General features: G+C 45.4%; 1 protein-coding gene across 2 annotated transcripts in view; it reads left to right on the forward strand.

The window, feature by feature from the left end:
* LOC147106084 (protein bicaudal D homolog 1-like) overlaps positions 1-14,969 on the forward strand; it is a 356,969-nt gene that overhangs the window by 297,913 nt on the left and 44,087 nt on the right. For both annotated transcript variants that reach the window (XM_086008841.1, XM_086008842.1), the window contains exon 5: positions 2,237-3,346. In XM_086008841.1, the coding sequence (XP_085864967.1) occupies positions 2,237-3,346 (1,110 nt within the window). The remainder of the gene's footprint in view (positions 1-2,236; positions 3,347-14,969) is intronic.

The raw sequence follows: 14,969 nt of genomic DNA on the forward strand, positions 1-14,969 counted from the left end.
AATATCTTAAATCCATGTCCTCTGGTTACCGACCCCCCTGCCAGTGGAAAATATGTATTTAAATTAATTCCAACTTTGGAATTAAGATGTAAGTTAGCGTCTTTTTTCCCCTCACTGAACTCTGCAATAACTGCATTCTTTAAGAACAAACAACTTTCAGCAGCCAACAGGAAAGTGTCTGGAGCACTGGTTAGATTTGTTGCTGCAAAATATGAAACATGGTATTTGCAATTTCCCGCCCATGAAAATCCCAGTCAAACAACAGAAAAAAGAGTAGTGTGAAATGCTGCTTTAAATGGAGGCGGAATGTTGCTTGTATCTGGGTAAAGCTGCCACTACAGCAGTTCTTGAGATGTCTTGTCATCAATATACATTCTGGTATTGATCCAAGTAGAAATGCAAGTGCTAAAACAGTAATTGGACAATCCAGTGCTCTCATCTCACTGGATGTACACACTCTTCCCTTGCAAAGTAATTTCTCCTGGCATGCTGATTCAATACGAGTTTAATTTATCTTATTACACTACCACAGGATTTCACCTAATCAAACAAAAATAATTGCTGCACCGTGAGAGACTGGTTTTTGAAAGACTTCTGTCAAAAAGCAAAAAATGTCATTGTGCAAATCACTTTGTTCAATTTTTCCCTGAAATTCAATTGACGATGAATAAGGAATAATAATTCTGGTAAATAATACTCTGACTACCAGTAATCAGTCCCAGAAGCAGTCAATAATATATACTGTTGCTACAGGACACCAAGGCTGAGTAACACAAAGTAATGAACATTGTGGAAAGTAAAGGGATGTACTATTCATACAGTGATCTGTGCTGAACTGATTTGTTTCCTGTGTGTGGGATCAAGTGGGCTGTTGTATTGATCATTGCTCTACAAGCCTAATGATGTCATTGATACATTGTCAATCAAGCCCATTGAAAAGAAGCTGGTTGCTCCCATGATTGATAGTTTATCCCACATCCTCAGAGCTCCAGGTTCAGCTTTCTCATTCTCTAGCCAGAGTTAGCAAGAGAATGCTGCTTTAAATGGAGGCGGAATGTTGCTTGTATCTGGGTAAAGCTGCCACTACAGCAGTTCTTGAGATTTCTTAGGCTTTCAAACTTCCACTGTGCTGTGCACTTTTTACTTCATTACTTATTCTCATACTTTCTCTTGTTCGTGTCTCTTTTCACAATCTTGCATCCCTGACGTATCTATCCTGTTTCCTCAGCTTTCCCAACATCCATAGCAGTTCATTAAAATTATTTTACTATGGTTCTGGATGCTGGAATATCCCCAGCTCCAGAGCAGATGTGATATCATGAAATTCTGCTCTGAACTCAATGGAGAACTCTGTCCACAGGCCCCTAGCCATGCTGTCACTGCAATAGAAACTCACAGTGCCCCATTTGGAAGGGCTCTACATCGGCTGGTCTGACTGCTAGTTCTGAATACTAAAAGATATGGGGCACCTGAGGGATATCAGTAAAACATCTCTTAATGATGTGTAGGATTATGAGACACTTCAGCAGATTGCATTGCCCTATTGTAGATAATTAGAAAACAACCATTAGATCCATTCTCCAAGCCTCCACAGAGGAGAGATGCTTGCGGTATGAAGCTCGGTCACATTTGGTGGACAAATTCAACAATTGAAACAAAAGTACACTCTGGTCTATTGCCTGCAGATAGCACAGTAGTAAATGGCACTGAGGAAACAGGAGAGATATGTCAGGGATGCAAGATTGTGAAAAGAGACACGAACAAGAGAAAGTATGAGAATAGGTAATGAAGTAAAAGGTGCACAGCACAGTGGAAGTTTGAAAGCCTAAGAAATATTGGAAATAGGTCAAGGTACCTTCTGAAGTCAAAGAGTATTAATATCTTAACTGTAGGATTGGGGCTTTTCAGAAACTTGCCCCTTTGTGCATGTCAGTGGGGCTGTTTCTACAGTCAGTCTCTCTGTTTCTCTCTCTCACTCAGGCACTACACTTCACAAAACCACTCAAAGCACTGAAATTAGAAATAGATTTGTCTTTGAGTCACAAAACTTTTTTCCCAAGTTGCAAGTGATAGGCTCCAATTCTAGCTGCACACAGACAACGCCTTTGGTTATCCCAAGGTGAATGAATGTCCTCATTTGAAGTGTGTCCTGGAGATTTCTTAATATATATATATGTGTCTGAAAGTGCTTACCATAATATAACTTCTGCAATTTATTACTTAACCTTTACTGCAGGTAGAGCGAGAAAAAGCCATCCTCCTGGTCAATCTTCAGGAATCACAGACACAACTGGATCATACCAAGGGCGCACTGACCGAGCAACACGAACGGGTTCACAGTCTGACAGAGCACGTCAATGCAATGAGGAGGCTTCAGGTCAACAAGGAGTTAAAGACTGACCTGGAAAACGAGAAAGGGCGGGAGTCTGGGGAAGAAACCCATGATTATGAAGTGGACATAAATGGACTAGAAATTCTTGAATGCAAGTATAAAGTAGCGATCACAGAGGTAATTGATCTCAAAGCCGAACTCAAATGCTTGAAGGAAAAATACAACAAGTGTGTGGAGACATATACAGAGGAAAAGACAAAATACGAAAACCGCGTGCAGGAGTTGGATGAGCAGGTGAGCTGTCTGGAGAAAATGAACAAAGAATACAATGAAAAAATAAGAAATTTTGAAACAGAAATTAAGACACTGACAGACATGGCAAATGAGGGTCATAATACGCTCAACACAGCCCAGGATGAACTGGTAACTTTTAGTGAGGAACTTGCACAGCTCTATCACCATGTTTGCTTGTGTAATAACGAAACCCCTAACAGGGTCATGCTGGACTATTACAGGCAGAGCAGGGTCACCCGCAGTGGAAGCCTGAAGGGACCAGATGATCCAAGGGGAATTTTGTCTCCGCGACTTGCCCGAAGAGGCATGGCCTCGCCGGTTGACTCGAGAAATTCGCCGGACCATTCCTCAAAAGACAAAGTGGAGGCTGGTAAAGAAAATGCACAACAGAGCCCTACAAAAATAGCCAGCACCACGGTATCACCTGTAATATCTGCTCCTCCCTCTTCCCCTGTCTCCGACGCTAGTGATATCAGAAAAGAGCCCATGAACATCTACAACTTGAATGCTATCATAAGGGACCAGATAAAACATCTGCAGAAGGCAGTAGACCGATCGCTGCAGCTGTCGCGGCAAAGGGCAGCTGCACGGGAGCTGGCGCCAATGATCGATAAGGACAAAGAGGTTCTGATGGAAGAGATCCTGAAACTGAAATCGCTGCTGAGTACAAAACGCGAGCAGATAGCAACTTTACGGACAGTTCTGAAGGCCAATAAGCAGGTAGGGTCGTGCAAGCAAAACTAGGAGGTCCTGAACTTCCCCTACACTTGCTTTGACTGTTTTGTATTCACATGTAGTTTTCTGGCTCACCTGTGAACCCCGATTATGTCCAATGGGAGAGAAAGGATGATGAAACAAATTAAATAACTGCACAACAGTGAGCTTAACACCAATACTGAGAAAATTGTTAGTGTATTATCAGGAACCGAGTAAGTGAGTATAAACTGAGAGAGAAAGTCAGCATGGTTTTGTGAAAGACAGGCCACATTTAACAAAGCTAATAAACTTCTTTGATAGAGTCACAAAGCTGGTGGATGGAGGCGGATCAATGGATGTCATATACATGGATTTTTTACAGGCATTTCTAAAGGCTCTACACAAGAGGCTGCTAGATAAAATTGAGGTGTATGGAATTGGAGGTAAGATTGTAGCATGTGTAGGAAATTATTTGGGCGATAGGAGGAAGAGAACTGGAATAAAAGGGACATGCTCAGGCAGGCAGCCAGAGATAAATGGTGTCCCCCCAGTGACTGGTGATGGGCCCTAGTTAGTCAGTCTAAATATAAATAACCTCAATTTTGGAATTGAGTTGAGTATATCCAGGTTTGCAGGTGAAGCTAAGCTAGGAGTTGAATTGTGAAAATGAGCAGAAAATTGCAAAAGGGCACAAATAAAGTAAATGAGTATAATAATTGCAGATATTGTTTAATGTAACTAAATGTGAGATAATAGCTTTGGACATATGAATGGTAGACGGAAATAAAATCTAAAATGGGGATGCACTTGGGGTATAGATGAAAATTAAGGATTTAGAGGTCCAGGTATATAAGTCATTAAAAGCTGCCTTGCAGGCACAAACAGAGATCAAAAAGGCTAATTGGCTTCATCATGAGGTATATAATCAATGGTGAGAACAATCCTTCTGGGCCCATTGACATCGGCACCCAAATTCCAGTGTGTGCACCTGGTACATGAAGCTGTATGCTGGTACACAAATCCATAAAGTCTACCCTATAGGATATAAAAGTAAGGGAATACTGCAGCAGAACTACCAAGTGCTGGTCAGACCTCATTTGTTGTATTGTGTTCAGTTTCCAGTGCTCTACCTTAAGAAGGATTTACTGGCCTTGGAGAAATCCAGCAACATATTCACCAGGTTGATACTGGAGATGATTAAAGTACTCTGCCGCTCTGGCTCTCCACTCCCGCTGTTTAAAGTACTCTGCCGCTCTGGCTCTCCACTCCCACTGTTTGAAGTACTCTGCCGCTCTGGCTCTCCACTCCCTCTGTTTAAAGTACTCTGCCGCTCTGGCTCTCCACTCCCACTGTTTGAAGTACTCTGCCGCTCTGGCTCTCCACTCCCTCTGTTTAAAGTATTCTGCCGCTCTGGCTCTCCACTCCCTCTGTTTAAAGTATTCTGCCGCTCTGGCTCTCCACTCCCTCTGTTTAAAGTACTCTGCCGCTCTGGCTCTCCACTCCCTCTGTTTAAAGTATTCTGCCGCTCTGGCTCTCTGCTCCCACTGTTTGAAGTACTCTGCTGCTCTGGCTCTCCACTCCCTCTGTTTAAAGTATTCTGCCGCTCTGGCTCTCCGCTCCCACTGTTTGAAGTATTCTGCCGCTCTGGCTCTCCACTCCCTCTGTTTAAAGTATTCTGCTGCTCTGGCTCTCCGCTCCCACTGTTTGAAGTACTCTGCTGCTCTGGCTCTCCACTCCCTCTGTTTAAAGTATTCTGGCTCTCTGGCTCTCCGCTCCCACTGTTTGAAGTACTCTGCCGCTCTGGCTCTCCGCTCCCTCTGTTTAAAGTACTCTGCCAGGAGCAGTTGGATAGCCGGGGATTGACCGGCGTCCTGCCTCGGGTGGCTATCCCACGGGGAGCACTCGGCTCCCCGAGTGGATCCGGTGGGGCAGCTGGCAGATCTCTTGATGCCCCAGGTAGGCCGTCATCTTTGGAGGAGCGCAGAGTGTCGGCATCACCCCTGTGGGTCCCTCTATTGGTTGAGTCCGTGGAACCGGCTGGACAGGGAGCCAAGTCCCGGAGCGAAACGGTGGACTCCCGGCCATCAGGGTACCGCACATGCCCATACGTGGGGTTGACGTCCGTGAGTTCTACCTCGTCGACGAGAGGATCGGTTTTAGATGATCGGACGAATCTTCGGAGCAGCACGGGGCTGGGAGCTGCCAACCATGACGGTAGAGACGTCCCATGGGTGGGGCGACGCTGGAAGTTGAAGAATCGCTCATGAGGTGTGACATTGGTAGATGTAGAAAGGAGAGACCTGATGGAATGCAACACGTCAGGGAGCATAGTTTCCCACTGCTGGTCTGGTAGGTTGCGTGACCTCAGCGCAAGACGAACAGCATTCCAAATGATAGCGTTGTATCTCTCAACCTGCCCGTTACCGATGGGATGGTATGGTGTTGTTTTACTTGTGGCGATTCCCCATTGGGAGAGAGAACTTTTGAGTTCGCTTGACATGAAGGAGGGACCCCGATCAGAGTGGATGAAATTGGCCGTACCGCAAAGGGAAAAGACTTGATCAAGGCATTTGATCACTGTGGAAGTAAGCATATTGGGACAGGGGAAAGCAAAGGGAAAGCGTGAATATTCGTCCACCATAGTCAGTAAGTAGGTGTTTCGCGTTGAGGAGGGCAATGGCCCTTTAAAGTCAATGCTGAGTCGCTGCATAGCGTGTATGAGCGAGCCATCCGATGGACGGAAGAATTGCGGTTTTAATTCCGCACAAATTCTACAGGAGGAGCACGTTCTTTTCACATCTTCCGTAGAAAATGGGAGATTTTTAGATCGCACAAAGTGCAACATACGGGTAACGCCAGGATGGCATAAGTCAGTATGAAGATCCGCCAGAGTCGAAGTTGACATAGAAGAGCAGAATGCCCACGTGAGGGTATCCGGGGCCACATTCTCTTTGCCGGGTCGATAATGTATCCAAAGGCGGCCAATTCCATCCTCCAGAGCTGTATTTTGTTATTCTTGATCTTAGTGCGTTTCCGGTTATCCAGCATAAAGGCCATGGAGCGCTGATCGGTTATAAGTGTGAAATGGCGACGAGCGAGAAAATGAATCCATTTACGTACCGCTTCCATGATGGCCGTAGCCTCCTTCTCGACAGGAGGATAATGGAGCCCGCTACCCTGCAAAGTTCTGGACAGAAATGCAACGGGTCGACCACCTTGATTCAAGGTAGCAGAGATCGCCACATCCGATGCATCGCACTCGACCACGAAAGGAAGATTTTCATCAGTGGGACGAAGCGTGCTTTTTCCAGTTGTTGCTTGAGGAGGTTGAAAGCTGAAATAGCCGTTGCCTCCAACGGAAACGACTTTGTGTGAAGCAGGGGCTGGATCTTGTCAGAGAAGTGGGGTATCCATTTCGCATAATAGGTGAACATGCCGAGTGCCCGACGAAGAGAGCCGAGATTTGTAGGGGGAGGGAGCTCCTGAAGCGGACGAAGTCGCTCCGGTTCTGGTTTGATGACACCGTTGCCCACCCAGTAGCCAAGGATGTTGACTGATGGTACTGATTTCACAGATTTGGACTCATTTAAGGTTAAGTTGCGACGATGGAGAACGTCAAAAAATTTCTGGAGGTTGACATCATGCTCCTTCTGGTCATGACCAGCAATGGTGATATTATCTAGATATGGAAAAGTGTCTGTTAAGTTCTCCTGTTTGACTAAGCTATCCATTGCCCGTTGAAAGACGGCCACCCCATTGGTGACCCCAAATGAAAGGCGACAAAACTGGTAAAGCCGACCATTGGCCTCAAAGGCCGTATACTTCTTGTCAGAGTCCTTTAACGGCACTTGATGATATGCGCTCTTCAAATCAAAAGTTGAAAATACCTTGTAGTTGGCAAGGTTATTGACCCTATCATCGATGCGTGGTAGTGGGTAGGCATCCAGGTCGGTATACTGGTTAATAGTTTGCGAGTAATCGATGCAAAGACATTTCTTGTGTTGCTTCAGAGGATTTTTAACAACGACGACTTGAGCCCGCCAGGAAGATGAACATGGCTCAATGATACCGTCAGCTAGAAGGCGAGAGATTTCTGTCTCGATAAAGGATCGATCATCTTGGCTGAAACGTCGTGATTTAATGACTGTGGGCTTACATTGGGGGGAAAGATTGGCAAACAAGGAGGGCTCGTCGAGCGAAGCCGCCGAAAGCATACAAAATGGTACTTTGGAAATAGTAAGCTACGGCTTTGACCCTCCAAACTCGAAAGTGAGTCTTTTGTGTTGTTTCTGGAAATCCTGTCCCAGGAGCACATCACTGCATAGGTTCTTGAGCACCCTGAGCCAGGTGGAGAAATAAGTGCGGCCATTGAGAATAAGGTCGACAAGACAAAAGCCGGAAGAATTGGTGGTCAGTGTCATCAGAGCCATTGCAATTTCCCTGTGCGAGGGGTAAATACGCAGTTTTAACTTACTGACAGCCCGCTCACTAATGAAGCTGTCAGAGCTGTATGAGTCGATTAGTGCACTCAAAATGTGTCCATTTACCGAAACCTTCGTGGCTGCATGGGACAGACTTTGGGGAAAAACAGCTGTGATGGGAGGAGGGGCAGTTTTACCCTTGACTGCTGTAACCTTAGTAGTGGTTCTTGTGGGAGGAGCAGTTTTATAGATTGCAGCTGTAACCTTAGTAGTGGCTCTTGGGGGAGGAGCAGTTTTATAGATAGTAGCTGCAAAACTAACAGGAGCTCTTGACCGGTATACTTTAGAAAAGTGGCCTTTCTTACTAACAGCGGCTCTTGACTGGCATACCTTAGAAAAGTGACCTTTCTTGCTGCAATGATTGCAGGTTGCGTTACGAGCAGGACAAAATTTCCTATAATGGAACGCACCTCCACAGAAGAAACACTTCCTTCCAGATTGCCAAGATGCCACTAGGGCGGGGTGTCGTCATCAGTGTAGGTTTCTAGGGTAGGGTTGTCATCAGCCGGGTCGGAGTCGTCATCCGTGAGGGCTTCCGCCCGAGGCCTATCGAAAGAGTCACTAAAAGTGATAGCAGCAGCCCATGCACGTGGTGAAAGATAGGTGTCTGCATTCCTCTTTGCTAAGTCCAGAGAACATGCCTGGTCATAGGCAGCCTGTAACTTGAGGGTTTTATTCTCCAACAGATGCTGACGTATGAAGGGAGACGCAGTCCCATTAATAAAGGAATCACGAATTAACAACTCCTGGTACGGCTCAGCTGTAACAGCTTTAAGATTACAATCCTTGCTGAGCCTGCAAAGTTTCTGAAGGAATTCATCAAGTGATTCCCCGGGTTGTTGTCGAGTTGTGGCCAGTAGATGCTGAGCAAAAATTTCATTTGGGGACTTGACATATAGCTGCTGTAGTATTTGGATAGCGGCGTCATAGTCTACACAGTCTTCGATATAATCAAACACATGAGGGGATACATAATTAGCAAGCATTCGTAACTTGTTAGGAACATTCTCACCACACTCCTCAAGGAAGTTGCTAAAGGTACGATACCAGTGTTTCCATACCTTAGCGGCTGTAAGTGAATTCGGGTCCAGGTCGAGACAGGCAGGTCTGAGTAGTTTCTCCATGATGGATCGATTACTTGTCTGAGTTCCTTTCTACAGTTCGAGTCATAGCTGGCTGTTCCCGAATCACCCAAAGCGTGGATTCGATATCAAGTTGATTAAATTGACGTAATAAAACTCACTACACACTTGGTTTGAGCATAAAGCAAAGCTTTAATCAACTTGTTTCAGAACATGGAGGTCTAGTTGTACTTCACTAGTTCCTTGTCTTACAAAATGTCCCTGACAAGCTGAGGCCGACGCCCGAGTATTTATACTCCTTGGACGGCGCCACCAGCTGGCCGTCCAGTGTTATTTCATGAGTAGTTTCTTGATGAATGATGAGATTTATAACAGACAGTTTACCACAGTCACATAGGATGTCATTTGTGACTTTGATAAATGCCGTTTCAGTACTGTGGCGGGGCAGAAATCTGATTGGAGGGATTCAAACATGGAATTGTGGGAAAGATGGTCATGGATTTGGGAGGCAACAACACATTCAAGAACTTTGGAGAGGAAAAGGGGGTTAGAGATGGGGCAGTAGTTTGCAAGGACAGAGGGGTCAGGGGTGGGTGTTTTGAGGAGAGGGGTATTGATGCAGATTTTGAAGGGGAGGGGAGGGAACCATTAACAATATCAGCTAACATGGAGGCTAGGAAGGGAAGTTGGGTGGTCAGTTGGGTGGAGATAGGAGAGAAACTGGAGAAAGGTACAAGTTCAAGGCTAGGGCAGGGAGGAACCTTAGGAGAAGTTTGTCCCAGTGGGCTAGGTGAAGGGGGGGGGGCAGAGGCAGCTGAACAGATGGTCTCAATCTTTGTGACAAAGAAGCCCATGAGCTCCTTGCACTTGTTGGAGGAGAGGGTAGAGGAGGCCGAGGAGAGGGGTTTAAGAAAACTGTTTATAATGGAGAAGGAATGAACCCGCTTGGCCAAATGGCCTGTTTCTGTGCTGTAAATACTATGTAATGTAATACTATGTACCATATTCCCAGAGACAAAAAGATTAGGGGCGATTTGATTGACTTGTTTAAAATAGTGAAGGGGACTGTGAGTGGCGATAGTAAAGGACTCTTCCCTCGAGTAGGGGGAATCTTGAAAAAGGGGACATGGGCTGATAATATTTGTAGTTTTGATGCTTATTGATTGCAGGCAACCTGTGTTGTCAGGTTTTGAGGCCTGTTCTGTGCCTTGCCATACCACTGCTTCACCCTGGATATCACTGAGGGCCTGTCTTGCAGTAGTATCATACATTAGGATTGTAAGGCCTCAAAAATGTTAATGAGGTTGTTCCCCACAATGTAGTCCCAGCACTAAACAGTGCCAATACAAGATGGGCCTTTTTGATGGGCCAATAAGGGTGACACTAGGTTGCCCCAAAGTCACCAAACAAGAATCATCACAACAAGTGCCCCTTTTAGGGCACCATGAACAGGTACTGGATCTTTAGCCTGTATAGCTACCTTGGATCATGCTCCTTAAAGAGGAGTCTACTTCCTTGGGTTTCATTACTGCAGCTATTGACATCAAACTACACCATCTGTGGCTATTAGCTGAGGAAACTGTTAATTGACCTGTGCCTAAATTACTCTAGGGTATCCAGCTGCCCTTCTTCCTTTATCTGCCGGCACTGGAGGAGGAAGGGCAGGGTCAGAAGAAGCATGCAGTGAGAGCCCGCCTCGCTATCCAAGATGATTACAATCTTGTGTGTCTTACACCAGAGGTTCTTAACTAGGGGTCCGCGACCCACTAGGCGTCTGTGAGCAGATTTCAAGATGTCCACCAAAATAGCCTTAACCCAAGTTAAACCAATAATTATTCACGCTTCTTCAACAAAACGTCCCCATGTAATCTCTTGTCAATCAATTAACCAATCAGATTTTACTTTTGCTCCAAAGTCTGAGTCCTCCTTCACTTTTAACCAATGGAATCTCTCGTTTTATCCATCATCTCAATCTGCTGCCCTCCTGACCAACAAAACTTGCACTTCTGGGGCAGACGTGGCCAATCTAGTTGTTCGGTTTATTCGGCACTTTGGACGGGCGATGCAAAGCCAATCAGGGCAGCGATTACAGGTGGGGTGGGGTGGGGTCGGGGGCGTCGTTCTTCTTCAGACATGGCGGGGCAGGGCGATCTGGTGCAGAGAGAGATAACACCAGGACTGGACCAACAGGAGTACATTGAGGTTATCACCAGCAGCATCAAAAAGATAGCAGATTTCCTCAATTCATTCAGTAAGGAGCAGCAGCCAGTGAATAATAAATAACAATAGATTCATCAAATGAGAGCTTCCTATTTACACCCACTCACTCCGGTGGGCACCAGTCCTGCTGGGATTTGGGGCCGAGTTCAGGTCAGATCCTGTGTTCGTTTGTCTCTGACTCGACAGTAGTGGAAAAATAAAATTGCATCTAATTTCCAGTTACTGATTAAAGGGGGTGGGGTTAATATGTGATTGAATTTCTCTTCCTAATTAGTCACATTAAGTAAGTAAAACAGAAATAATAATAAATATATATGTTTAATTGTATAACTAATTTTTATACAGAAAAAATACTTGTGTTATAGGGGGTCCGTGGAATTTTTATAACTCGGGAGGGGGGACCGCAGAAGCAAAAAGGTTGAGAACCCCCTGCTTGACACAACCTAATCCTGCAAAGGGCTGTTGGTGGAACAGGTGGCGAAAAAACCCTGCCTCAACCAGTGAACATCAAGCACATTTATATAAGACATGCTGCACCTTGTGATGGCTGCGTGCTTCATTCACGTTATGTGGGCTACAGGACAAACACTTTGGCATGCCAGCAACACAGGAGGTAGTGCTAAAATATAAGCATATGGTGTATTTGGAAAGTTGGTGAACAGTTGATAGAAAGCCATGCATTCTCATGCTGTGGTAATCTACCAAATTTTACAATAAGAACATAAGAAATAGGAGCAGGAGTAGGCCATACAGCCCCTCGAGCCTGCTTCGACATTCAATAAGGCCATGGCTGATCTTCGACCTCATCTCCACTTTTCCGCCCGATACCCATATCCCTTGATTCCCCTAAAGTCCAAAAATCTATCGATCTCAGCCTTGAACATACTCAAACACTGAGCATCCACCGCCCTTTGGGGTAGAGAATTCCAAGGATTCACAACCCTCTAAGTGAAGAAATTCCTCCTCATCTCGGTCTTAAAAGGCCGACCCCTTATCCTGAGACTATGCCCCCCTAGTTCTAGACTCTCCAGCCAGGGGAAACAACCTCTCAGCATCTATCCTGTCAATTCCCCTCAGAATCCTATATGTTTCAATGAGATCACCTCTCATTCTTCTAAACTCCAGAGAGTATCGGCCCAATCTACTCAATCTCTCCTCATAGGACACCCCTCTCATCCCAGGGATCAATCTAGTGAACCATCAGTGAGGTGCAATTAAGAAGCATTGTAAAAAGCACAAATTAAGCAATTTGTGAGCCCACTTACTTTAGCAGCCTTTAAGAGACCAGCAAATTTCTTCCTAACCTACTCCCATGATCAGGCCACAGATGAAACAGTGTTCACTCTTTCTGCTACCTGAATTAAGGTTGCTCTTGCACTGCTTTTCAGAGTGGGATGATTCTCTGTTTTAAATAGAGCCACCCTTCTCTTCAGCACTTGTAAAGGTGCCTGCAGTAGTAACCATTATAATCAGGACTTGCAACAATAAAAGGATAAGATACAGACACTCTGAGAACAACACACAGGAAGAGAAATATATTATAAAATTCTAAGATATCTTACTCAAGTTTGTGTTTTGCTGAAATTGCACTGCTACATTTGGTGTAGGAAGCAAAAGTGGCATTGTAGATAAATGCAGGATGGAGATGAGATCCAACTGTCACTATCACAGAATCACAGAATCACAGAAACCCCACAGTGCAGATAGAGGCCATTTCGGCCCATCGAGCCTGCACCAACACATATCCCACCCGATCCCCGTAACCCCACGTATTTAATCCCCCTAACACTAAGGGTCAATTTATCATAGCCAATCAACCTAACCCGCACATCTTTGGACGTACCTCCTAGAAAGAGTCCCAGGTGAGTGGCCCATGCATCCCACCAGGGAGTTAAAATTCCCCCTTTTACCTACAGGCCCAGGTACCTTTACCCTCCACTCTGAGATCCAGTTCAAACCAACACTTAGGGAAGAGTTTGCCCGTCAGGCTGCAGTGTTCACAAGAAAACAGTGAACTGAAAAGTTACATCGTGCTGCAGATACCAGTTTGGCAACTTGACAAATTCAGCCCAGTGTTTACTGATTGGAGAATCAACAGACAACTATTCAAAGGGCATGGCGACAATAACATAACTAATGTTTGCTATTGATTTTTAAATAGCTGTTTTCCTTTATTATTTATTTTTAAATGTAATTCCACTCCACTCTTATTTCTCCCAATGGTGCCACTTTTACTTTTTATTTTATTTTTAAAGAATTAGGGAATCAATTCCCTAATCCAGCCAGCATTTGTTCCCTCTCTGAGTCAAAGAGATGGATGTGATATTAAGAAATCAATAGCTTCAAGAGAAAAGTGGATAAAATTGATGAGTAGAACAAGCTTTCCAAAAAGTAAAGATTTGTGATGCGGCAGATCAAATGTTTCCTGTGACTTACCATGGTAGCTCTGCAGTGTAGTTTTCATGACATTTTGGTTCATGAGCTGAGCCTGCCCATCAGCTCCATCCTGAGGAATTATCTCCCCTTTAACTAAGAGTAGTAGCTGAGACTTTGAGAGGTACTTAGGCCCTGGGTAATTTGGAAATCGACTCAGAACTGGTGGAGAAACACCAATAAATAGTGGTTCATCAATGGCAATCTTGCAGCACTTTTCTAATGACAGAATTAGTTGGAATATTGCAGTGAGGCTTCATTACTGGCACTTCCCACATATTGTCACTTCTTTGGCTACCAGTTTGAAAGTGATGAGAATCCAATTTATATTTAAATTCTGATTCACAGTGCTGGCTGGATTTTTTTTTTATTCGTTCATGGGATGTGGGCGTCGCTGGCAAGGCCAGCATTTATTGCCCATCCCGAGTTGCCCTCGAGAAGGTGGTGGTGAGCCGCCTTCTTGAACCGCTGCAGGCCATGTGGTAATGGTACTCCCACGGTGCTGTTAGGGAGGGAGTTCCATGATATTAACCCAGCGACGATGAAGGAATAGCGATATATTTCCAAGTCAGGATGGTGTGTGACTTGAAGGGGAACTTGGAGGTGGTGGTGTTCCCATGCGCCTGCTGCCCTTGTCCTTCTAGGTGGAAGAGGTCGCGGGTTTGGGAGGTGCTGCCGACGAAGCCTTCGTGAGTTGCTGCAGTGCATCTTGTAGATGGTACACACTGCATCCACGGTACACTGGTGGTGGAGGGAGTGAATGTTTAAGGTGGTGGATGGGGTGTCAATCAAGCGGGCTGCTTTGTCCTGGATGGTGTCGAGCTTCTTGAGTGTTGTTGGAGCTGCACTTATCCAGGCAAATGGAGAGTATTCCATCACACTCCTTACTTGTGCCTTGTAGATGGTGGAAATGCTTTGGAGAGTCAGGAGGTGAGACACTCGCCGCAGAATACCTAGCCTCTGACAGGCTCTTGTTGCCAGAGTAGTTATGTGGCTGGTCCAGTTAAGTTTCTGGTCAATTGTGACCCCCCAGGATGTTGATGGTGGGGGATTTGGCGATGGTAACACTGTTGAATGTCATGGGGAGGTGGTTAGACTCTTGCTTGTTGGAGATAGTCATTGCCTGGCACTTGTGTGGTGCGAATATTACCTGTCACTTATCAGCCCAAGCCTGAAGATCGTCCAGATCTTGTTGCATGTGGGCATCGACTGCTTTATTATAATGGCACTGAACACTGTGCAGTCATCAGCGAACATCCCCATTTCTGACCCTATGTTGGAGGGAAGGTCATTGATGAAGCAGCTGAAGATGATTGGGCCTAGGACACTGATATGAGGAACTCCTGCAGCGATGTCCTGGGGCTGTGATGATTGACCTCCAACCACCACAACCATCTTCCTTTGTGCTAGGTATGACTCTAGCCAGTGGAG

The sequence above is a fragment of the Somniosus microcephalus genome, chromosome 16 (genome assembly GCF_052327205.1).
Source record: "Somniosus microcephalus isolate GS21.2 chromosome 16, FLI_Smic_1.0, whole genome shotgun sequence".
Taxonomy (NCBI): Eukaryota; Metazoa; Chordata; class Chondrichthyes; order Squaliformes; family Somniosidae; genus Somniosus; species Somniosus microcephalus.